The sequence below is a fragment of the Rhinichthys klamathensis genome, unplaced genomic scaffold (assembly GCF_029890125.1).
Source record: "Rhinichthys klamathensis goyatoka isolate OS25496 unplaced genomic scaffold, OSU_Roscu_1.1 h1tg000578l_1, whole genome shotgun sequence".
NCBI lineage: Eukaryota > Metazoa > Chordata > Actinopteri > Cypriniformes > Leuciscidae > Rhinichthys > Rhinichthys klamathensis.
Window position 1 is genome coordinate 359,980 of NW_026607042.1, and position 25,116 is coordinate 385,095.

The 25,116-nt window shown below is 40.9% G+C and overlaps 1 protein-coding gene across 1 annotated transcript in view; it reads left to right on the plus strand.

The window, feature by feature from the left end:
* The window catches only part of anos1b (anosmin 1b), a 79,038-nt gene that overhangs the window by 30,395 nt on the left and 23,527 nt on the right, over positions 1-25,116 (plus strand). Inside the window, exons 3-6 of the mRNA XM_056239989.1 lie at positions 15,738-15,800; positions 20,113-20,320; positions 21,042-21,226; positions 22,465-22,594. Of these exons, the coding sequence (XP_056095964.1) occupies positions 15,738-15,800; positions 20,113-20,320; positions 21,042-21,226; positions 22,465-22,594 (586 nt within the window). The remainder of the gene's footprint in view (positions 1-15,737; positions 15,801-20,112; positions 20,321-21,041; positions 21,227-22,464; positions 22,595-25,116) is intronic.

A 25,116-nucleotide genomic window follows, 5' to 3' on the forward strand; every position in this document is an offset into this window, starting at 1 on the left:
GAAGTGATTCTGAACTGAAACGAGTCGTCAGTAATCCAGTCTCCCTTCCTGAACCTGTGTAACAGTGCAACACATTTGCATAACGCCCATCTGTGGTCTTGATCGGCTGCCCGCGAACGACGCCTCCTGCAAACCCTGTAGTTGTAGCTGAGCCTGGACGAGTTTGGTTCATGTTGTTCATGACGAGAAGACGCTGTTGTCTGTTCAGTGAATACACTTGATGCTCTTCCAAAGAAATGAGACTTGCACTCGAACAAAAAAAAATCTAATTTGTTACAGACATTAGCGTATTTGTTTTTCTCTAATTATATTTATGGATTGGTTCAAACCTTAAGAGTTAAATATATACATTTTTCCTGAGTGAAGGTAGCTGTATTATATCACTCCTCTCGCTAACAGCAGACTGAAGAGCACATGTGCTCTTATGCAGGAAATGAGGTCAGGTCGCAGGAATGGATTTGATTGGACAGGAGCCCTCTTGACTGCTTCATTCATCTGGTGACTATGTCATCTTTTTTTATACTGCCTTTCATCCACGACGTCTCACACTTTTTTTCTGCCAGGCCTGGACTTCATCTGTCTTCTCTTTTAAGGGCCAGTAAAGCAGCAGGATAGCTGGACAGTGAACCTCTTCACCGGTCCTGAGGCTGCCTCCATACACACATCTCAGAGCGGACGCCTGTCCAAGCATCTCTCATACGTTCAGCCCTTCAAACCACGCAAACGCTTCTGAGCAGAACACCAAATCACACTCAAAAATGTGTGGAAAATGCTGGAGATTTCTTGAACCAGAGCTGTATGTGTAACTCGAGTCCATCTGCATGTCCTGTGATTTTCAGGATGGAACTGAGGGGAAGTTTACAAGACACCGTTTTCAACTAAAACCTGAAAACTCTTTATGCGTTTTAGTCGTTCATTTATATGATAAGGACACTTTAGGGGCCTGAAGAGGCAAACTTTTGAAAATGGGTTTCACAGTGCAAGTTTTTAACAACAATACCGTTACCGTCTCTGTGTAAACTACAAAAACATGAATCTGTGAAAACGCTGGCCTGGCATGAATAATACAGCGTTTCTGAACAGGGATCTTTTGACAATGTTGACGTCTGTAAGTGAAAAACGCAAAGGAAAAACGCTTCCAATATTAGGACATTGTTGTCATGTAAACGTTCTCTGAAGCTGTCAGAAATGTTGAGTGGAAATATGCAGCATAGTTCACACAAAAATGAAACTTCTGTCAGACCCTCTTACATTTGAGAAACACAGAAGGAAAGTTAGGCAGAATGTTGTTCTCTTTTTCATATTGTACTTTTTGAGATTTGATGAAGAATTCCACAGTATAAAAACTGAAAATGACTTTTGTTAAATGTCCTATTTCTTAAACGTCCCAATAATTAACCTGTAGGGCCTTTCTACTTCTAAATCATTTACAAACTTTAATCTTCAGTTTCAATCAGCTCATATTCAAATCAGTTTTTAAAAATCACACATCAGAATGTAAAACAGTCAGTCAGCCAGAAATGGACATCTCTTATGCATGTTATTGATTTTACTGGAACGATTCATCTATGCATGTTTAATTTTCTTAGTCACCTTAATTTTTACAACCTCTGGTGAAACGACAGACTTCTCTCTGTTGAATGTCGGGCTTTTCCAGTAATTGTGTCTGCATAAACCCCTTTCTCACTCTCGCATTCAGATCGGCCTTCATCCAATCAAAAACTTGGGAGTCCCACCCTCCATTTTCCGTTTTACTGGGATGTACGTCACAATAATAATAAATAAAAAAAGGATCTGTTGCTACTTCCGTTTCATCACAACTTTAAACATAATTAAGCGAATGCATTAACTTTAACAGAAAGTATAAATTCTCTGCATTAGATGCTTTTTACTTTTTATTGAATGTCCTAGCAAAGAATGTTTTTCTGTTCAAGTGAATGTAAGGGAGCCAATATTTATATCCGCTGTGATTGAATCTTTTATGATCTCTTTGTAGTGATGTCCAGAATGACTGAAGGCCTTCTCATGAGTCTGGTTTCAGGTGTACTGGTGTGAAAAAGGCATCCAGTTCACCTTATAGTGTTGAAGTGTGCGTGATGCATCTTCATAATTTATAGGCTGGCGCATGACTTAGATTCCAGAGCCTGTGAAGAGCGTCACCCGCTGCGGGCAGGAGAACACATGCCATCACACCCGAGCTGTGGCTAAATCGCAGACAGACGAGCGCAGGGAGGATTTGACCCTCGGGAATCTCCGTTCTGCGCTTCCCGCTGCATTTCCAGCTCATCCACAGCAGCTCCTATTACATTAGTGACACAATGATATTCTGGAATGTTTCGTTCCTGCCGCTTCCTTGCACCTTCCCTTCAATCTCCTGGTATTATTCTTACACTGAGACAAATGGAAAAAGGTACAGGTAATTTTCTGCACTTAACGTCATCCGTCAAGTTCACGGACATTTCCTTTAACCCTGAAACACAATGCAATGCGTAATTCAAAATACATGTGTGAAACACCTGTGAAGAATTAAATGGGAAAATTCCTTCATATTAACAGTTCATTTGCTCCCTATTTTTACAGACTTTTCTTAGAGTGTCAGATCTCACAGAGAATAAAGTGGAAGATAGACATACAGTGAGCTTTAAGGAATGATTAACTGAATGTTCAGATCTTGATTTATTTGGACTGTGTCAGTTTTGTAGGATTAAACGTTTTTAACAACTGCGTGATGGAATGTCTTTAACAGATTATACATTTTGTAATTTATTCCTGTGATGGCAAATCTCCATTTTCAACAGCCATTACTCCAGTCTCCACTGTCTCAGGATCCTTCAGAAATCATTTGGTACTCAAAAAACATTTTTTCATTATTATTATTATTATTATTATTATCACAGTTGAAAATGGTTTTGCTTTTAATAAAACAAAACTTTTAAAAAGTTTTTAACAGTATTTATTCGAAAAAGAAACCTTTTGTAACATTATTAAAGGATTAGTTCACTTTTAAAAAAAACTTTTGCTGATAATTTACTCACCCCCATGTCATCCAAGATGTCCATGTCTTTCTTTCTTCAGTCGAAAAGAAATTAATGTTTTTGATGAAAACATTCCAGGATTTTTCTCCATATAATGCACTTTGCTGGGCACCAAACGGTTCAAGGTCTAAATGACCGTTTCAGTTCAGCTTCAAAGGGCTTTAAACGATACCAGACGATGAATAAGGGTCTTATCTAGCGAAACGATCTGTCATTTCAAAAATAAATAAAAAAGTTAAAGTTTTATAGGCACAAATGCTCGCCTTGCGAACTCTCCTGTTTGAATTCGTTCATTTTGATGAACGAGTCAATGACTCGAAAAAAGATTCGTTCATTTTGATGAACGAGTTCGAACAGGAGAGTTCGCAAGGCGAGCATTTGTGCCTATAAAACTTTAACTTTTTTATTTATTTTTGAAATGACAGATCGTTTCGCTAGATAAGACCCTTATTCATCGTCTGGTATCGTTTAAAGCCCTTTGAAGCTGCACTGAAACGGTCATTTAGACCTTGAACCGTTTGGCTACCATTGAAGTCCAATATATGGAGAAAAATCCTGGAATGTTTTCATCAAAAACATTAATTTCTTTTCGACTGAAGAAAGAAAGCCATGGACATCTTGGATGACATGGGGGTGAGTAAATTATCAGCAAAAGTTTTTTTTAAAGTGAACTACTCCTTTAATGCCTTTTACTGTCATTTTCGATCAGTTTAATGTTTTTTTTTGTTGTTTTTGTTTTTCAACAACTTTTGAAATGTAGTTTATATATTTGTATATATCTGGTTATTTTCCAGTAAACATATTTTTTTTTTACTTCAATATAATCACAGTTACTATGAAAGTGACTAGTTTTATATTATACCATTGCTTTTTCTTTGTGTCCTTTGCAGTGCATCATGGGATTAGTAGTCGTGATGAAATAATTTAAGAACACAGTCTAGCTGTAAGAGTTATGTTTGGTTTCATTGTGTTTTAGGGTACATTTACACGACAACGATGTACTAAAAACGTTTTTCACGTACCGATGACAACGTTGTCAAAACGATCCCGGTTCACAATGATCCGCAAAAAAACATTAAATTGCTGTATTATTCATCTCAGGTCAGTAGATGGCGGTCACTTTGTAAAGACCACGTAATACGTCACCATTCACAGGTTTTGTAGTTTACACGGAGACGATAACGGTATCGTTTTCAAAAAGCGCTGGTGTCGTGTAAATTAACAACCAAAACACATTTAAAAAAAATGGTGTAAACGGACCCTTAGTTTGGTTTTCCCTGTTCCCTTTTGCCTGAGTTCCTTGTTCGTTTCCATGGTTTCTTATTGAGTTACTCACCTGTTCCCTGTTGTGGTGATTATCTTCCCGTGTGAATTTAAGCTCTTGGTTTTTAGTTCCTTGTCCACTCCTGTGTTAATGTTATCCTAGTTGTTTGGTGGATGGAAAAGTGTCCTTGGATTATGCACATCAATCCCTGACACATTTTTATCAGTATTGAATTTTTTGCTTTAAATCAAAAGTTGAAATGTTGCGTCTCATCTTAGAGCTGAGTGGTTCGGTTTATGGCTTAGAATTTTTTTTTAAATGACGAGAGGAAATTAATGTCAAAAATACTTAAGTCTGCTAAAAAAAATAGGTTATCATTGTTGCACTTTATAGGAAGCATTATAGGAATTTTTTTTTTTAAAGAGTCTAAAATATTAAGTGAACATTTGATCTGCTGGTTCTTCTAATTCTTTTACTTATCCCCTGATACAATTTTAATCACAGCCCTCATCTCATGTTGAAACGTCAGCTTTTCTTCGCTGTCAAAGAAGATGAAGTGTACAGAAAATTCTCCCACAGCGTTTCCGTCAGAGAGCAGTCAGTGCAGCCTGACAAGGGCAAAGAGTCAGCGAGAGCTCCTCTTGAAGAAAACATGTTCCTCTGATCTGGACGAGGATGAGGATGAGGATGAGGAGCCCTCTTCCCTGTGGGGCGGCGCTCACTAAACATTCATCTTCAACACCAAAAGAATAAAGAATGCTTTTGGTCATCAGAATTCTCTCAATTTATCCATCAATCCTCAATATAATAAACAATAACAATCTCACCTGGTTACACTGATCAGAATTAAACTGTGCAGAAATACAGTGAAATGCAGAGATGTATAAATGTTATGGCTCCTCAAATAAGAGGTGTGCAGACGATGCTTTCAGATTCAACTGGTCTCTGAGTTATCTGAATAACAATATAATTAACTCAAACAGATCAAACGTGACACTAACATGATTTTCCATTGTGTTCATAATATGTGAGAATTATTCCATTGACAAAGCAATCACAATAAAACAGATGCATTACATCCTCTTATGTGACTTTTTGTGTGGATTTTTCCCTTTTGCCATCACATTCATGTTGGAACAGGAACATCCCCAAACTGTTCCCACAAAGTTGGGAGCATGAAATTGTCCAAAATGTCTTGGTGTGCTGAAGCATTAAGAGTTCCTTTCACTGGAACTAAGGGGCCAAGCCCAACCCCTGAAAAACAACCCCACACCATAATCCCCCCTCCACCAAACTTTACACTCGGCACAGTGCAGTCAGGCAAGTATCATTCTCCTGGCAACCGCCAAACCCAGACTCTTCTATCGGATTACCAGACAGAGAAGCGTGATTCGTCACTCCAGAGAACACGTCTCCACTGCTCTTGAGTCCAGTGGCGACATGCTTTAGATCACTGCACCCCACGCTTTACACCACTGCATCCGATGCTTTACACCACTGCTTTGATTTGCACTTGGTGATGTAAGGCTTGGATATGCAGCTGCTCAGTCATGGAAACCCATTCCATGAAGCTCTACGCACTGTTCTTGAGCTAATCTGAAGGCCACAGAAGTTTAGAGGTCTGTAGCTGTTGACTCTACAGAAAGTTGTCGACTTCTGTGCACTGTGTGCCTCCGCATGTGCTGACCCCGCTCTGTGGTTTTACCTGGCCTACCACTTCGTGGTTGAGTTTCTGTTGTTCCCAATTGCTTCCAATTTGTTATAAAACCACTAACCGTGGAATATTTAGTAGTGAGGAAATTTCACGAATAGACTTATTGCACAGGTAGCAACCTATCACGGTACCACACTTGAATTCACTGAGCTCCTGAGAGCAACACATTCTTTTACAAAATATTTGTAGCAGTCTGCATGCATAGTGCTTGATTTTATACAATTGTGGCCATGGAAGTGATTGGAACACATGAATTCAATGATTTGGAAGGGTATCCCAATACTTTTGGCAATATATTTTGTTATTTCAGTGCCTGCACCTGCACGTCCTCATCAACGAACCCTATATCTACCATCATCACCTTCACTTCATTTTCTGGTCTCGTCCTTTCCACAAGACGCACCGACTCCCTCCTGTGTTACTCACCTGGAGTGACTCACCTGAGCATCGCCTTGTCCCCTCATCTGTCTTCTGTCTTCGGTCATCATCCAGTTCCCGGTCTCCTTCTGCCATTACAAGAACATTCATTACCCTTCAGCTAAGTCACCATCTGATCATCCATCTGCAGTTAACTCCATCGTTTCCTTCCCTCTATCATCCACTCTTAAATAAACATCTAGTAATCCACTTACCTGTCTGTTCCCTTCTGTTGTGTGACAAGTTTCAAACTTGCAGGATAGATCGCTGCAGTGGCTCAAAATAGCCGCTATCTGTTTGAATACACAGAAGGATTCTGTCGTCTTGCAGTCACCTGCCCCTTGAACAATGAAATCATTAAGTCATTGTACCGGATTAGGGAGAACTTTGTACATCCAAGGGAGCTCCCAGATGTCTCAGGACTGGACTGGAGAGAGGCCATCTTCAGATGTCTAGAGAGCTTTGTTCCCCAATACGTAAAACAGCCAGCTCCAGAGTCTCGTCCAGTCAAGGCCGCCCTTCCAGAGTCTTGTCCCAAGATAGCCGTCCTTCCAGAGTCTTGTCTCAAGATGGCCGTCCTTCCAGAGTCTTGTCCCATCATGGCCGCCCTTCCAGAGTCTCGTCCCAAGATAGCCATCCTTCCAGAGTCTCGTCCCATCATGGCCGCCCTTCCAGAGTCTTGTCCCAAGATAGCCGTCCTTCCAGAGTCTCGTCCCATCATGGCCGCCCTTCCAGAGTCTTGTCCCAAGATAGCCGTCCTTCCAGAGTCTTGTCTCAAGATAGCCGTCCTTCCAGAGTCTTGTCTCAAGATGGCCGTCCTTCCAGAGTCTCGTCCCATCATGGCCGCCCTTCCAGAGTCTTGTCCCAAGATAGCCGTCCTTCCAGAGTCTCGTCCCATCATGGCCGCCCTTCCAGAGTCTTGTCCCAAGATAGCCGTCCTTCCAGAGTCTTGTCTCAAGATAGCCATCCTTCCAGAGTCTTGTCTCAAGATAGCCGTCCTTCCAGAGTCTTGTCTCAAGATGGCCGTCCTTCCAGAGTCTCGTCCCATCATGGCCGCCCTTCCAGAGTCTTGTCCCAAGATAGCCGTCCTTCCAGAGTCTCAGCCCATCATGGCCGCCCTTCCAGAGTCTTGTCCCAAGATAGCCGTCCTTCCAGAGTCTTGTCTCAAGATAGCCGTCCTTCCAGAGTCTTGTCTCAAGATGGACGTCCTTCCAGAGTCTCGTCCCATCATGGCCGCCCTTCCAGAGTCTTGTCCCAAGATGGCCGTCCTTCCAGAGTCTCGTCCCATCATGGCCGCCCTTCCAGAGTCTTGTCCCAAGATAGCCGTCCTTCCAGAGTCTTGTCTCAAGATGGCCGTCCTTCCAGAGTCTCGTCCCATCATGGCCGCCCTTCCAGAGTCTTGTCCCAAGATGGCCGCCCTTCCAGAGTCTCATCCCAAGATGGCCACTACGCCTGAGCCCTCGGTCAAGATGGCCTCCGCCGCGCCTGAGTCCCCTGTTCCCATCCTCGTCTAGAGTCCAGAGGTGACTCCTGTCCTCGCGTCCTCGTCCAGAGACCAGAGACGAATCTAGTCCCTTTCCCGGGTCCAGAGACTCCACTGGTCCCCCAAGTTGCCGGCTCTGCCCCACTTGACCATTTTTTTGTGAGGACGCTCTTTCCGGGAGGGGGAAGTACTGTCACAGTAACCAGGTCAGTAACCCGTCAGCACTACATTTCCCAGCATCCCTCCTGGCCCCCATCACCACACCTGCTACAGATCATCACCTGTACACTAATTTACTGCACCTGCACTTCCTCATCAACACACCCTATATCTACCATCATCACCTTCACTTCATTTTTTTGGTCTCGTCCTTTCCACAAGACGCACCGACTCCCTCCTGTGTTACTCACCTGGAGTTACTCACCTGAGCATCGCCTTGTCCCCTCATCTGTCTTCCGTCTTCTGTCTTCGGTCATCATCCACCTTATCTAGTTCCCGGTCTCCTTCTGCCATTACAAGAACATTCATTACCCTTCAGCTAAGTCACCATCTGATCATCCATCTGCAGTTAACTCCATCGTTTCCTTGCCTCTATCATCCACTCTCTGCTTAAATAAACATCTATTAATCCACTTACATGTCTGTTCCCTTCTGTTTCTGTGACAAGATTAAGGAAACTGTGTATTAACTAGCTTTTTTTTTTGTTGCTTTTTTTTTAACCTTTACATTTGCAGTGTCTTACATGCACATAACAAAATCGTACAAAACATCATGTAAACTTGAACTCTGTTTTCTTTTTTAGGGAAGAGAAAGTGGTTTAACACATCATGTGGTGTATGTATTTAACTGCATAACTTCATTGTCTTATACAGCTTTCTAACAATAGGCGGTTTTCTGCCATGTATGTGAGCGTTATCACTGTAACAGCCACTGTTAGGAAAAGCTCAGTACACTAAAATCCAGCAAGCATCACTTCATTCATCCCCTTTAAAGCACCCCTCATAAGATAAACTCAATAGTTGACCTTGTAAATGCCTAAATGTGAGGTGAACCTGCATTCAGAGGATTTCACAAACTCGTCTCCACACCGGCGTGATGACTACGACTTCCAACCAGATGAACTGGATTAATATTCTGAATGTTCTGATCCAATCTGACCTCTGACCTGTAATGCTCCTGAATCATAATCATACACTGTTCGTTCGTTGGCCAGCGGAGAACTGAGCGACTGAGTCTGGGCCCGGCCGAGGTTTATTTCTCCATTCTGTCACCTGATGGAGTTTTGGTTTCTTGCCACTGTGGCCTTGGCTTTTGGCTTGCTTAGTTGGGGACATTTAATATTCAACAATATTATTGATCTGCCTTACTTCAGGTGGACGTTGATGCAATTTTCTTCTAGAAACAAAATTTGTTGTATTATTTTCATGTTATCCCTGTGAAGCTGCTTTGATACAATCTGTATTGTAAAAAGCGCTATATAAATAAAGGTGACTTGACTTCACTGTCTCGCTGAGATCTTTTGTAAACAGAAGCAGCAGATGCTTGACTCATTCATCCATCATCATATCCCACAATCGCATGTGTGTAATGCCAGAGGGAAATTAGTCAGTGATAACCTGTGTCCCAGCTACTGATCCCCCTGCGCTGACCCCCTGCTGCAGTGTGTGTGTAGTTCACCAAACGCAGGGAGACGCCGGCCCGTAATGCAGTCCAGACCTCTGGCTCTCTCCCATCAGCCCCTTCCTCTCAGGAGTGTGCTGTCATATTGATGACTCACAGGCAGAGAGTGTGTGTGTGTGTGTGTGTGAGAGAGAGAGAGAGAGAGAGAGTGAGTGTGAGTGTGAGTGTGAGTGTGAGTGTGAGTGTGTGTGTGTGTGTGTGTGTGTGTGTGTGTGTGTGTGTGTGTGTTTATGTTGTGTTGAGGGCGTCAGCAGTCATTAGATGGAGGTTGGACACACAGGAGCTATACTGATCTCAACTGAATTGACAGAAATTTGAAAACACTCCGTCGGGACGTCATAACTGACAATTCATGAATTCCCATATAATCTTGATAAAGGTAAACAAATATGGCTTGTTGTCCATATACAGTATGGAGGGGCTTGAGGAGAAGATTTTTTGCCATTGTTCAACAAACTGACAGTCACATCTAATATTTATTCAAATCTCATTTTGAAAAACAAGTGTACTTAATTGTATTGAATATGCATTTGTAGTGTATTTCAAATATTAAAAGTATAATTTAAAATACTGTATTTGCAGACAATATAAATGGCCACTCTTTCATGACTGTTTCTTAAAGGGGTCATATAATGGTACATGCACTTTTACAAGTTGATTGTACTGAAATGTGTGTTGGCAGTGGTTTTACTGCGTGATCAATAAGCAGCACGGCAAATCATGACCAGAGACGGATAAATATTAAGTCTGCTGTTTAAAACAAAATAAAGAACCAATAGAGGAGAATAGTTATGCGCGAACTATTCGTGCAGTGTGCGCATGTCAAAAAAATCAATTCCGATTTGAATCTTGTGACATATAACGCGCACATTACTTTATGTATCGTTCATGTAAACACCGTGTTCGGATTCATCAATCGTCCATTTCCAGACACTACTTTTTAGATGAGTTGTGGGGGAAGAAATTGTCCGCTCAGGCTGGCCGTTCTGTGCGTTATATCTTCCATTTTCAAAACAGGGTGGCTATTGGCTATTATTCGCTTAATTTGGTCATGAGCTTACGCTACAATAAGTTTATTGGATGAGATGGCAAACAATAAAATAAAAACAAACGGTCTAATCATAGACTGTAAAAATGCGCTAAACATGGCACTTTAAAAACCTGTTAGTTTATTTATAGTTCGATTACGGATATTTCACGTCATGTTCGAATGCATATTCGAATATCGAATAAAAAGTGACAGCCCTAATCTGTACCAACTATTCATGTTCCTGCTGCACCTCCAGAAGAAGTGAGTGTAAAGTTTTATTAACCTGTATATTAATCTTTACAAATCGCAAAAAAAAAAAATATTTCATGACCATTAACTGTAACATCAATCTGTCAACGAACTAACCTATACATCAGTAAACACACAGCGTTCGTATCTCACTACTCTACCCTGCCAGTACATACAAAGATAGATCAAAGTGACATTACGTTTACTAACCATCCAGAAACGTCCTGTTCGAGCCTTAACTGTCGAACTTCTTTGCGGCCGTCATCTTGTTTTCCGGGTCCGACTCCGGTTCAGACTGATACGGTTGCACAGATGTGTCCTCAGAGACTGCCATTCTCTCTCCAAAATATACCCTCAACTGTTGTCAAGGCAACACTCCACGTGCGTTGTATTAAAATGCTAGCAGAACAGAGGGGCGGAGTCAGCGAAGCTCATTATCATTTAAAGGCAAATGCCGAAACGGCGTGCTGAAAACAGAGCTGTTTTTGACCAGGTAAAATTAGCGTTTTCTTAAAATACTAATGAGAATTTTTAATAAAAGTATATTACAAAGTTTTCATTTAGACCCTAAACATTCATATTAACTTGTACAAAAATTGCATTATATGACCCCTTTAAAAGTGCACTTTGTAATAATGTCAAGTGAAAGGGTTTTACTTTAAGATACATTTAAATTGTGTTTTAATTCTTTTGTCATGCTTTGAAGAAGTACACTTATTATGAAGTGTGGACTAACAAACTAAAGCACATGTAAAGTACCTGATTATAATTTGAACTGTAGAATGTTATTCAGGCCGATGTTTTTTGTTGAAGAATTTATTTTGGTATCTTTTTGAGAGTATTAGTATTGGATGAGTTTGCTTGTTTTCCTTCCTGCAGACGGTCAGTCTGTAGTGAAATGGGCATTGGCTGGACAATTAGAATCACCAGAAGGAAAACAAATCCTATTTATCTTAAGAGATGACAATTTTTTGAACAGAATCCTTGTTTCCATTTTAATCGAAGTCTGTATGAATGACTGATTTAGACTTTGATTATCTTGATAATAAGATTATCTTTGCTGTAAGGTGAAACCAGCCTCACTCCATGTCTCTCTTCTCTCCTATTTTCAGATTGTTTTGTTCTTTCTTGAACGTGGTCTTGACTTTGAGTTCAGCCAAATGAAAGCTGTCTGTTCAGGTGGGGGATAGATGGGGGCAGATGTCAGAATAATCCATCACGTAACACACAGCAGATGTGTGTGAATGTTCCAGCACATGAGCGACTGCAGGCCGGGCCAGCAGGGGTTCGACAGGAGCATCTCAGGGAACGGAGAGCTTACATTAGAGAGGGAAAACACACTTGATTCTGAAACGGAACAAATGTGCTCATCCTTTGTACTGGATGTTTGAATCCTTGTATATCTAAGGCTTTGTTCCTCACACAAATCCGATCTTTGACCACATTGTATACCTAATTAATAAAATTGAATCTGTTTGTGCAGATGGTGCAGTCAATATCCAATATATCTCCGTCATTTTCCATTGTAATCACTAAAACATCAGAACAAAGCCAAGGTAATTACTATTACATCCAGGGTTTGAAATTAACTTTTTCACTCATGGACCAATTTGGCTACAACATTTTAAAAGTTACCAGCCATTCAGAACTTCTACTATATACACTCACCGGCCACTTTATTAGGTACACCTGTCCAACTGCTCGTTAACACTTAATTTCTAAGCAGCCAATCACATGGCGGCAACTCAGTGCATTTAGGCATGTAGACATGGTCAAGACAATCTCCTGCAGTTCAAACCGAGCATCAGTATGGGGAAGAAAGGTGATTTGAGTGACTTTGAACGTGGCATGATTGTTGGTGCCAGAAGGGCTGGTCTGAGTATTTCAGAAACTGCTAATCTACTGGGATTTTCACGCACAACCATCTCTAGGGTTTACAGAGAATGGTCCGAAAAAGAAAAAACATCCAGTGAGCGGCAGTTCTGTGGGCGGAAATGCCTTGTTGATGCCAGAGGTCAGAGGAGAATGGCCAGACTGGTTCGAGCTGATAGAAGGGCAACAGTGACTGAAATAACCACTCGTTACAACCGAGGTATGCAGCAAAGCATTTGTGAAGCCACAACACGCACAACCTTGAGGCGGATGGGCTACAACACCGGGTACCACTCATCTCCACTACAAATAGGAAAAAGAGGCTACAATTTGCAAGAGCTCACCAAAATTGAACAGTTGAAGACTGGAAAAATGTTGCCTGGTCTGATGAGTCTCGATTTCTGTTGAGACATTCAGATGTTAGAGTCAGAATTTGGCGTAAACCGAATGAGAACATGGAACCATCATGCCTTGTTACCACTGTGCAGGCTGGTGGTGGTGGTGTAATGGTGTGGGGGATGTTTTCCTGGCACACTTTAGGCCCCTTAGTGCCAATTGGGCATCGTTTAAATGCCACGGCCTACCTGAGCATTGTTTCTGACCATGTCCATCCCTTTATGGCCACCATGTACCCATCCTCTGATGGCTACTTCCACCATGTCACAAAGCTCTAATCATTTCAAATTGGTTTCTTGAACATGACAATGAGTTCACTGTACTAAAATGGCCTCCACAGTCACCAGATCTCAACCCAATAGAGCATCTTTGGGATGTGGTGGAACGGGAGATTCGCATCATGGATGTGCAGCCGACAAATCTGCGGCAACTGTGTGATGCCATCATGTCAATATGGACCAAACTCCCTGAGGAATGCTTCCAGCACCTTGTTGAATCTATGCCACGAAGAATTGAGGCAGTTCTGAAGGCAAAAGGGGGTCCAACCCGTTACTAGCATGGGGTACCTAATAAAGTGGCCGGTGAGTGTATATATATATATATATATTATAAAATTTGGATTTCATACATTCATTTATTATTCGAACAAAATCCTGTCATCAGCATCTCCTCTTCCTCTTTCATCCTCATCCTTTTCACCAAACATGTGTTTTAGGTGGACAGATCAATACAGCACAAAGAACATCAAAAAAATGTAGGATGTTGGAAAATAGCAAAGTCTTTTCTGTTAACCAAATGCTTTTTAATCTTCGCTATTGCTTTATTGCAAATGATCACGTGCGCCGTGTTTTGTTGCGTAGAGACGTGTGTGTTCAAGTAAGCCAGATATGAGCAGATCAAGCGCAATACGCTGTATTTAATATATCATGATGACTCGCGAGTTGAGTATTTGCGCTAAATCTGCACAGATTTGGTTTACACAAACATTTTTTCATATGAAAACTGGAACTGCTCAGTAAAGGCCCCGAAGTACTCCAAGCGAAATTGAAAAATGAACTGATGTGACGTCATGATCAACAAAATCATTCATTTCGGGAGTTCATTTCGGGACTTTGAAACAGCTTGCCATTGCGAGCTTTCTGGAAAAGTTTGCTCCGGCTGGTAAACACTTTTGAACTCTCATTGGTCAGTGGAGATGATGTAATAGGTGGGCGGGACTCTGAGGCTCCGCCTTCTTTGAGGTGTAAACTTCTCCGGGTCATTTCTTCTGTTCAGTCCGTCGAGGTCAGACGCGTGCTTTCTGAACTGCTGTTTTCTCACCGCTGTCAGTTTTGTTGTGTTTATTTTGTTATTGAGAGAGGCACATATTTACATTTTCATCTAACCGCCGCTGGTGCCGTGACCCGGATAAGACTGAGGGTTAGGACGTTGTGTGGAACCTAACCAAGACTGTGAGAACTGTAAAATGTAAGTGAATGGTACCTTAGATTTTGTCCAAAAATGTCATCCATCATAAAAGTAAACCATACGTCTCCAGGCAGTTAATAAAGGTCTTCTGAAGAGAAGTGATGCGTTTGTGTAAGAAAAATATCCATATTTATAACTTAAACTATAATCACTAGCTTCCATCCGCTAGTCTAGTTCGGGCGGAAGAGTGACCTCTGACCCGACGCATGACGCATGACCTCTGACCCGACGCATGACCTCTGACCCGACGCATGACGTAATGACGAACGCGGAAGCGCAGAGGATAGAGCAAAACAAAACATCAGTCACGAATTAGAAGTCTAAAACGACAATTTTTAAAGAGAAATGTGGGAGAAGCTTGAGTTTGTTGTTTGAACCGTGAGAGGTGTGAACTCTCACTTAAGCTTACGCTACTCCTAAATCCTACTACATCATGCGTCGGGTCAAAGGTCACTCTTCCGCTGGAACTCGACTCACAAACGGCTGTTACCGGAAGCCAGTGATTATAGTTTATAAAGTTATAAATACGGATATTTTTCTTACAAAAAAACACATTGCTTCGCTTCAGAAGGCCTTTATTAACCCCCCGGCGCCGTGTGGGGCACTTGTAGCATGGATAGATGCACTTTTTTGGTACCAATATCCTGAGCTAGGATATTTTTTTTATATAACTCAGAATGTGTTTGGCTGAAAGAAGAAAGTCATGTACACCTAGGATGGCTTGAAGATGAGTAAATTATGGGATAATTTACATTTTTACACACCCTTTAATGCAGTATAGTTGCCTTTATAGGGAAAGAGTGAGTGAAAATAATTCAATTCAGTTTCAATTCCTGCTTAAAATGTAGGGCTAGGGTAGGAACAGTGTATGTATTTGAATCTAGCAACATTTAGACAGGGTCAAGTTTAAGACCCAAGACGGCAACCCATGAAATATTCATCGATCTGTCAATATTTCAAGCAGCTTGTCACATTAGTTTGCGCTCTACACAATGCAACACAGTTTGAGCGGCCGCTGTACTGTGACACTGCAATCCTTGTGCTCACATGCAAATGTTTGCGTGATCTGTCTCTCCATGGATTTAAAACCTATAGGCCATACTCAGGTCTGTTTATTTGTTTGTCTGCAGTGCCTACAACCATGCAAGGAATTATGGGAAACAAGACGAGCCCTGTCTCCCAAGACCTGCGAGGTAAGTCTCTCCACAGAAAGTCTGTTTTAAAATCCTGCCTTATATTTGTGCTGACTGTAGGTTGTTACAGCCGTGACGGAAAGGCGTAGGATGTTTCTCTGATTAAAAACCAGGCAAATCAACACAATACCTCTGAGACGAGCGTACGCCTGTATGAGATGAATCCGCACACGGCCATGGAGTCACGCTCCGCAATCAAAGCACGCGTGTGGTTTCTGTGCGTAAGGCGAGTCCAAATTGAAGCGGAAACTGAATGACTCTCCGAATTCCGCTGTGATTTTATGGCCCTTTTATCCCGTGTCCCCAGAGTTGAACGCAGAGATTACGTTCCCCTCAGCGGAGATCATCACGTTATTGAAGCGGAGCAGATAAGAGCCGTATTTACGTCCAGACCTTTGTTCTTCACAGCGAGCGCAACAACTGTGAACATCTTGTTGAAATTCAGCGATCATTATCTCAGCAAAGCTTTAATTTAAACCGTCAGCGTGAAGTGTTTCAACGCTTGAGGTCCATCAGATAGACGTGCTGTGTGGTTCAGCTGTGCGTAAGACCCGTCGGGTTATAATAAGTACCCAGAATGCTTCACAGCCACTTAGAAACACGCAGTGAAGCCCTTTGTTGTTTTCCCAATTCTGTGATTCACCCAATGGAAGAAACATGCGCCTGGTTGAGACTGACAGAAGTGTTGAGTTGAGTAATCTTGGAGATGTTGTGCAGATGAAGTTTCTAGAGTGCCACATGTGTGTTCAGACTCAGAGCAGAGAGGTGGTGTGTGTGTGTGTGTGTGTGTGTGTTTGACTACAGTACAGTACTCTGAGTCAGTACAAACACACGATGGGACAGAGACCTCATCGGGCATGTTTGGGTGGGTGGCTTTGTCTAACCGCTGCGTCCCACTCGGTGTCTGTCTTTCCTTCACTTTTTGTCACTCCCTGATTTTCCAGCTGCCTCTCATTAGTGGTGTGTGTTAAATCAAGCATCACTGTTACTATTGCTATTAAGGTTAGTGAATTGAACAAACCCCTATACAGTACCTCTCCCGAATTTAATGCAAAAACAAGCAGCGGTTTGCATTTTTGTCTTTTTTCAGCATAAAATGGTAACCTGAGTGGGAGGAAGCAATATTAGCTATTGAAAATCAAAAGAGATTCAGGGATTGACTGACATAAGGATGTTAGCCCTATTCGGACAGGATTCTTTTTACAGGGGGAGATGGAGTAATGTGATTTTACCACAGGACGGGATAAGAAATCTCAGTTAAACTAGCAGAAGTGGGAGGGGTAACTCGATTTACACACCGCCGTCACCCTCCTGTCGTCACACTCTAAAATACAACCCAAGTGTTTTCAACCCAAGGGCTGGGTAAATATAGGACAGAACACATGTTTGGTTAATTTTACCCAGCAAATTGGGTTATTTAACCAGCATAATGGGTTGATTTAACCCATTATACTGAGTTGATACATTTTTTACTATAATTCTAGCTTTTTTAAACTTCATACATGAATTAATGTTTACGGATTCATTTAAAAAAATACTCCACACAACCACTGGTTTGCATGATAATTCCTTTATTTTTAATCATATTTTACTGTATAGCATATTTTATATAGTTTTGAATACATATTGCATACATTTAAGCTTGTTAAACAAATAGAAGTAAAAACGAAGCCCAGGAGCTGGGTAACACAAAAACTACTCAAACACTGAAAAAATAAACCGAAAAATTTACCCTTTTGGCTCAACCCAGGAATTGGGTAGAAAAAATAACCCAAGATTTTTTAGTGTGTGCGTTTTATGTTGCTTCCTGATATCACGTTCTCAAACACATATAACCTATATTTATAAACCAGTTAGATCCGGTCGAACGATGTATTAATAAATTCAGATTGGATTATGTTGGTAATAGGCACTAACCTAACGCTAAAACAAGTTTTGTGCCTCTAACAAGTGCTTTCGACCTTCTTTCTGATCTGAATGGTATGTGGAAAACACTTGAGTTTTGCCACTGACGTCCCACCGCCTAGAACGCAACTGAATGCTTCTTCAAGCGCCTCCATACTTGAAAAACCTTGGAAAGCTACTTTTAAACAGGAAATGAGGGAATATTTACATACATATTTGCAGCGGCTCTATTCACACTGGATTAGCATTACCAGAGGGAATTTTTCCATACCTTTTTCCAGAAGGTAAAAGTCGCTGTAATCTTTACTGACATTGTCCGTGATGATTACTGAGATGGCACATTCGGACGGCACTAAAATCCCTGAGAAGCTCTGGTAATAATTACTTGGTAACACTTTACAATAACAGGGCATGAATAATCATGTACTAATACCTGAATTAATAGTTACTTCAACATTAGTGAAGATATGAACTAATCATGAACCAATGAAGAGCGATTATTAACTACGACAGGAGTCATCATGATTCATGCATGAAGAACAGCAGCCTTAAACATGTTAGTACATGTTTGATAGTTAATGCATTAATTAATGTTTAGGGGTAAACTAAATCAATCAGGCTCTGTAAGAATAAATATGATTTAAATACGCATTTAAACAATTTATTAGTCATAATTTAAACTATTGACAGCAGCAGCTTCGTCATAAACATTTCTGAAAAGCACAGGATTAGTTTGTCATTAATTTCACTGATCCTCCTTATCAAACATAGAAAACACTAACTACACTAATAATTTATCTTAAAAAGGTCCTAATCTATTTTGTGATATTCTCTTTCCCATCAAACTAAACCTACTGTGACTTACAACAGTTCCTGAGGAATCGGTCCCCCCAAAAATAGCCAAACAGGAAACATGATCTAAGGTCAGGGGAACGTTTGCTGGGATCAGTAGTTCAGTCTCCATCCGGACACAGGCCGTGACGATACTGTACCTCCGATCTCTGACCACACAACATCACTTAACTGGGCTGAATACTAGTTGTAGTACATGGGTATTTGATTGTATGTTTATGATAAATCATGAGCTGAAATTGGTAAGTAGTTAACAGTGAATTAATTATGATGTGCCCCCTCAAGTAAAGTCATGACACAATGATGCATTAACAAGCCATTAGTTGATGTTAGTGTATGGTTCGTTAATAATGAATTAATTATGATGTGCCCCCTCAAGTAAAGTCATGACACAATGATGCACTTACAAATTATTAACTAAAATATGAATAAACATATACAATAAGAGTGCCATCCTTATTCCTTTACACAAAAAAAGATAAAGATTTTTTGTGTTGTCCTTTTATTTTTATTTATACAATTAAACAAATATGGACTTAAAGGAAAGCCCAATCATACCTGTAAAGACACACATAAGACACGTTTACATGTAAAATAGGGCATAAGCTAATGCTAATCAAAGCATATACATATAAACAACAAGAAATATAGTTAATTATTGTACATAACCTCCTGAAAACTCCCAAATACAACATACATGCAAACTTCTGTTTACCAAAGCAGTCAACATTTATGAGATTAAAATGCCAGCATGACCATAGTGACCACTAATGAGTGTCCCACCAGAAACAAAACCTGTATACTGTAGTTCCAGGAAGAAAAGTAGCTATTACTAAACATAAGCCTAAATGAACTATACAAATCCGAAAACAGTTTAGATCAAATTATATTTATTAGTGGTAGTTATTAGTCTATTTTCCAGCTTTATTTAGATGGATCTGTGTAAATAATGGCTAAATAATCATGTGCCATTCTAATTATTTGTCACAAAGCTGCAGATGGCAGATTATGATATTACAGTTTAAATTATGGCAGTATTAAATCATATGTTTAATTCAAATTTAGATTTACTTCTTATTTATTCTTACAGTGCCTGATTGATTTAGTTTACCCCTAAACGTTAATTAATGCATTAACTATCAAACATGTACTAACATGTTTAAGGCTGCTGTTCTTCATGCATGAATCATGATGACTCCTGTCGTAGTTAAGGATCGCTCTTCATTGGTTCATGATTAGTTCATATCTTTACTAATCATGAGTTCATGTTGAAGTAACTATTAATTCAGGTATTAGTACATGATTATTCATGCCCTGTTATTGTAAAGTGTTACCAATTACTTTACCCCACCTCTCCATGTTAAACTAATCCTGTCCGAAGGTTTATATATTGTAAAATTGTTTAAAAGGGAAATAAAATTCTTAGTTCAGAGGGTGATATTTAATATTTCCAAATGATCTCTCCAAGTATCCAATTTAATCCAAATGTAATGTATACTGTAATATTTGCTTGTAAAATCTAGCCTTTGATCCTTGTCTCTGTACCGCTGTCCAGAAGCATCACGAGTGTGTGACCAGCGCTGAGTTTGTGCGCTCGCTGCGGGTCCAGAAGCAGGGCGACTGTCCTCCGGCCCAGCGAGCGTCGGGCTTCGCTGCTGCCTGTGTGGAGGGCTGTGCGGTCGACCGAGAGTGCTCCGGCTTCAAGAAGTGCTGCTCCAACGGGTGCGGACACACCTGCCAGTCCCCCGCCAACCTCTACAGAGGTACAACACACTGCAGGCTGGGATGGGAATGGGCTACTCACAGTAACATTACGTGACTCTTTCAGGTCAAAATTGTGGATTCAAAAAAAATTGGCAACAAATTGTCAATGAATTTGATCTAGAATAAAGACTAGGCCCTCATTAAAGGGATAATCCATCCAATAATTTATCCTCTGTCATATTTACTCACCCTCCAAACATGTATGACTTTGTTTCTCGCGTGGAACACCTAGAATGTTGGTGACAGTTTCGGTTCCCATTGACTTCCATTGTTTGGGGAAAATCATTGTTCAAAATAATCTTCTTTTATGTTCCTCAGAAGAAAGAAAGTCATACAGGTTTGGAACGGGTGAGTAAATGATGACAGAATTTTCATTTTTGGTTGGAAAAGGCTAAAAATTAATTCACTTATATCTGAGCATTTTTGTTTGAAAATATTTTAATACAGTTCAAATGTATAAAAGTACCATGAATAGAAAATTACTACTAGATTACAAAGGTCTGGCACATGCATTTAAACTAGATTTTTAAATGATTTCCTTCATCGTAGACATCCTTATTTTTCTTTGACCCAAATTCAGTTCACAGCTGTGTCGACTGTTGCATGTTGTACCGTTGTAATTTTGACCCGATTCGCTGATTTACTGTCACCCTTATTGGCCAAACAGTCTTCACTTGATTCAGAAAAAACAAACACATTTACTTTCTTATTTTTGCGTAGGAGTCCCTTTGAAGCCAAGGAGAGACATTTCCTTTTCAGAGGACCAGCAGGGCCATCTGAAGGTGACGTGGATGTCCAAGTTTAACGTCTCCGTAGAGCCGGTCCTTCATGTTCTTCAGAGGAGGTGGAATCATGGCATTCACCCCAGCGAGGACGAAGCGTCGGCCTGGCAGACCGTTCTCATGGTAAATGTTCACAGACACAAGGCTGTGATTAAGATTAAGCGTCGAGTTTATTCAGAGTAAAGACATGTGGGTTTGGGGTTTGTAGAGGACATCTTAAACCCACTGTTACACATAATTCTTCAAACCTCCTATAACATCTCTTCTTAGAGAAAACCTCCTTTGTGTTAGGTTTAACAGATGTGTAATAAAGTGAATGGCCATAACATTCATACTCACTGTTTTGTGTATACTGAGGTAGAACTATTTTATATGATCATATGGTTCATTAGCAATGGGTCTGTGATGTTTAAAGCCTTTAGTGAGTGTTTATAATATACTGTTGTAGAGTTCGACACAGTGGTTGACTGAAGCCATAGATGCAATCCATCTGTACCTCTCTCACACTACTATAACCAAGATCTAGCAAAGTCGTTAGATGTACAGAGACGGTGCACTCCTATTATGATTACAAATGTGTAATTACAAATATATGTAAATACATATACAAGTTTCAATGACATTAAAGTATGTTTTAGTTTTACATAATTGCTTGTCAGACAAGATGAGTTATAAAATGACAAATAAAGATGTGCATAAGTCCTTCTTAAGGGAGTTAAAAAAGCAATCTAAAGTTCAGCTAATTAAATTTGACAAAAAAACATAAACTATATACTGTTTTTGTAGTGTAATTAAATAACTGTTTTGTTTATAATGAGGAAATTTTAAGCTCTGAAATGTGCAGGATGTTCTAATGGTTCAAGGACCTCTTATATGTCAAAAGACAAAGGCAAATTTGGGGAAAAAAAGATTTCTCTTTTGATTTAAAGTATGCTAAAGTGTTCTTCTTTTTCATAAAGGTCAAATTTTTCATTTTTAAACTGAGGGAAAGTCAGATGCTGTACATTGACATTAAATTGAAAATAACTTGGTGTGTGTGTGTGTGTGTGTGTGTAAAATCACACTTAAATGAGTTTCTTCTTCATAAGCGCTAAAGCAGTTCTGACGATGCCTGGTCTTCTCGGAGATTAAGACACATTGAGAGAAACAGGCTGCTCATTGTGCACGTCCTGAGCTCCCGCTGGGACCTGTGATGTAATGGATAGGGACGTTTGCGCTGTGCTTTTCAACAGGCTCTATAGAGAGATCTCCCTGCGCTGGATCGAGCTGTCATTACTGCCACTCTTATCAGCGCACCGCAGTGATGGAGCTCTTCAGGAGCGGATTCGTCTTAATTAAAGTCTCTCTGACCCCTCTTTCAGACCATGGAGGCCCGCTCCGTGTTGAAGGACATCCGGCCCCACAGGTGGTACCAGTTTCGAGTCAGCGCGGTCAACAGCCAGGGCACAAGAGGCTTCACCACTCCCAGCAAGCACTTCTTCTCTGTGCGAGGTAAAAACCTCTATCAGCTAAACGTTGTTTTCTGATGGAAAAAACTCTTTCTTTGTTTTGGATGATGGAAGCAATAAGGAGTCATTCCAATAGACTTCCTGTTAGACATGCACCGTTTCAAAGGTCGATATTCTACACAAACATCCACTTGTAATATCTTTCAAGCTTCACACAACTTGCATCAGGAGTGAGGCCGACGTTGAGCTTCCGCGTTACTACATTGAGTTTTTCCTTTAATAGCAGCCATAAATTATTGAAAGGGACATATTACAAACTTGATCATAATGAAACGGCTAATTAATTCACACAGCGCAATTTACAATAAGATTCCATTTGTTTAAATTAGTTAATGATATACATTAACATGAACTAACAATGAAAAATACTTCTAAAACATTTAAATTAATGAGAAATTTGAGTACTGAGAAAGCATAACTTTATTTAAAGTCCCCCTGTGGTGTGAATCCAGCTTTTAATGTTGCTTATGTGTCTATGTGGTGTTTTTAATATGCTTTAAGACACACCATGTGTAGATTCATAAGTCGACAGCATTGCTGAGTATTTCCTCCTTAAAACTGCAGTGAACCAAAGACAGTCTCAAAAACACGGTTTGAAATCGCTGGTGTTTCTGTCTTCACAAACGACCTTGTAACCAATCAGATCAACGTGTGATCGTCAACCAGTGGATCTCTGAGCTGAGGGAGTGAGTGGAGGCGGGGCTAATTTGCATATTCATACAACCGCGTATACTAAATGAGGCAAGGGTGTCGAGTTACATTCAAGCTACTTCAAGGCATGAAGTATTTTTTTTCAAGGAAAAAAATGTTTTTAATATGGGTGATCAAAGATGAGTTTTAAGGAATAAATTATTGACTACAGGGGGACTTTAAGGACTCAAAGAGGACTATGTGGACGTATAATATGAGGCTTGTTTGGTTTTGATTTGATTCCTTTAATCTGAACTGTATGGCACTATTATCATCCCTCCCATATGTTTCGCTGCTGGGATCTATTACTCCTCAAAGTAAATATTTTCTAAAGTAATTGTAAGATATATTTATTTTGTACAGAATAAAACATGTGACAGATGTAATAGTTTGGTCAAATATGGCTTAGGGGCTGGTGGACAGTTTCCAGGTTTGGGTTTGGACACTGACTTTGGATTTGGGTTGGAAAATCCATCTTGGATCAAGATTGAAGATATGATCAATATTATCTCAGAGCAGCAATCTGATGTGGCAAGCGTTTTGATGCATGTATAAACCCATCAGGACCTGTGTAAGGCTCCGTCCAGCATCTGCATATGAATGTATCTCTTAGTTTCTTCTAGGGATGCACCGAATCCATACTAAAAATACATTGACATGTCTATGTACTAACTGAAAATACACTGTAAATGTAGTTCCCTTTCAGTCGAGAACGTCAGACATAGTTGTAAATCTGGTCTGAAAAGACAACATCGCGACCGTTGCGCTAAGCTTCCCTCGCATGTCACAACTCACCCGTCACCTTCTCCTTGGAGTCAGAAGCTTCTGAGGTCGCTTCTCCCACTATGTCTTCCGGTCTGCTCATTCGTGCCGCCAACTAGCCTCACGACCATACCTGTCAACACTCCCGTTTTTCCCGGGTCTCTCCCGTTTTTTAGCCCTATCTCCCGGTTGTTATTTCTCCCCGGAAACGCCCGTAATTTGCATGGCCCAAACTCCTTAATGAATAATCGGACCAATATGTTTGTCTAATGTTGACCAGTTGCCAGATCTTGTATTAAATGCATTATATTCACACAATCCACACATCATATACAATTTCAACCCGTTTGTCATCTCAACCTGGCAACCTATACCCCAGTTGCGCAGTCGCGGAAAGCTCAACCCGAAAGCGAGCACCGTCCCAAAAGTTGAAGCCCCATCCCCCAGCACTGAACGGTCCCCGCATAAATCTCCCGGATTTTGAAAACCAAATGTTGACAGCTATGCTCACGACAGCTATAGCCAGGGAGAGTGGAGACTCCATCCCCTGGCGCTGGCCAAGTGTCGAGGTGTCCATGAGCAAGACACCTAACCCCAGCTGCTCCCGACGAGCTGGATGGTGCCTTGCATGGCTGACACCGCCGTCAGTGTATGAGTGAGTGGGTGAATGTGAGGCAAATGTAAAGTTCTTTGGTGGCCATTGGGTCTGTGAAAGCGCTATATAAATGCAGGCCATTTACCATTTGATACCAACCAGACCTAGTTCCCCTCGACAGCCTTCCTGACTTCCCCTGAGTACATTTCAGGGACGGAGCATGATGGCACTGCGTTCAACCCCTGATGAGATTCCAGGCCGTCCTATCTGGACGCGGAGGTTCAGGTGGCTACCGCAGGAATATGTGAGCACTCCCTGAAAAGAGGAAGTTGTGGTTACGCCCAAATAGTAGTGGAACCTATTCGTTGAGTGAGTCTTCTCTCCATTGAGAAGATCCTGAGAGCGTTTGGTCATTTCTGTGCTCTCTTTCCTGCAAGATGGGTTGGAGTAGGCTGTTT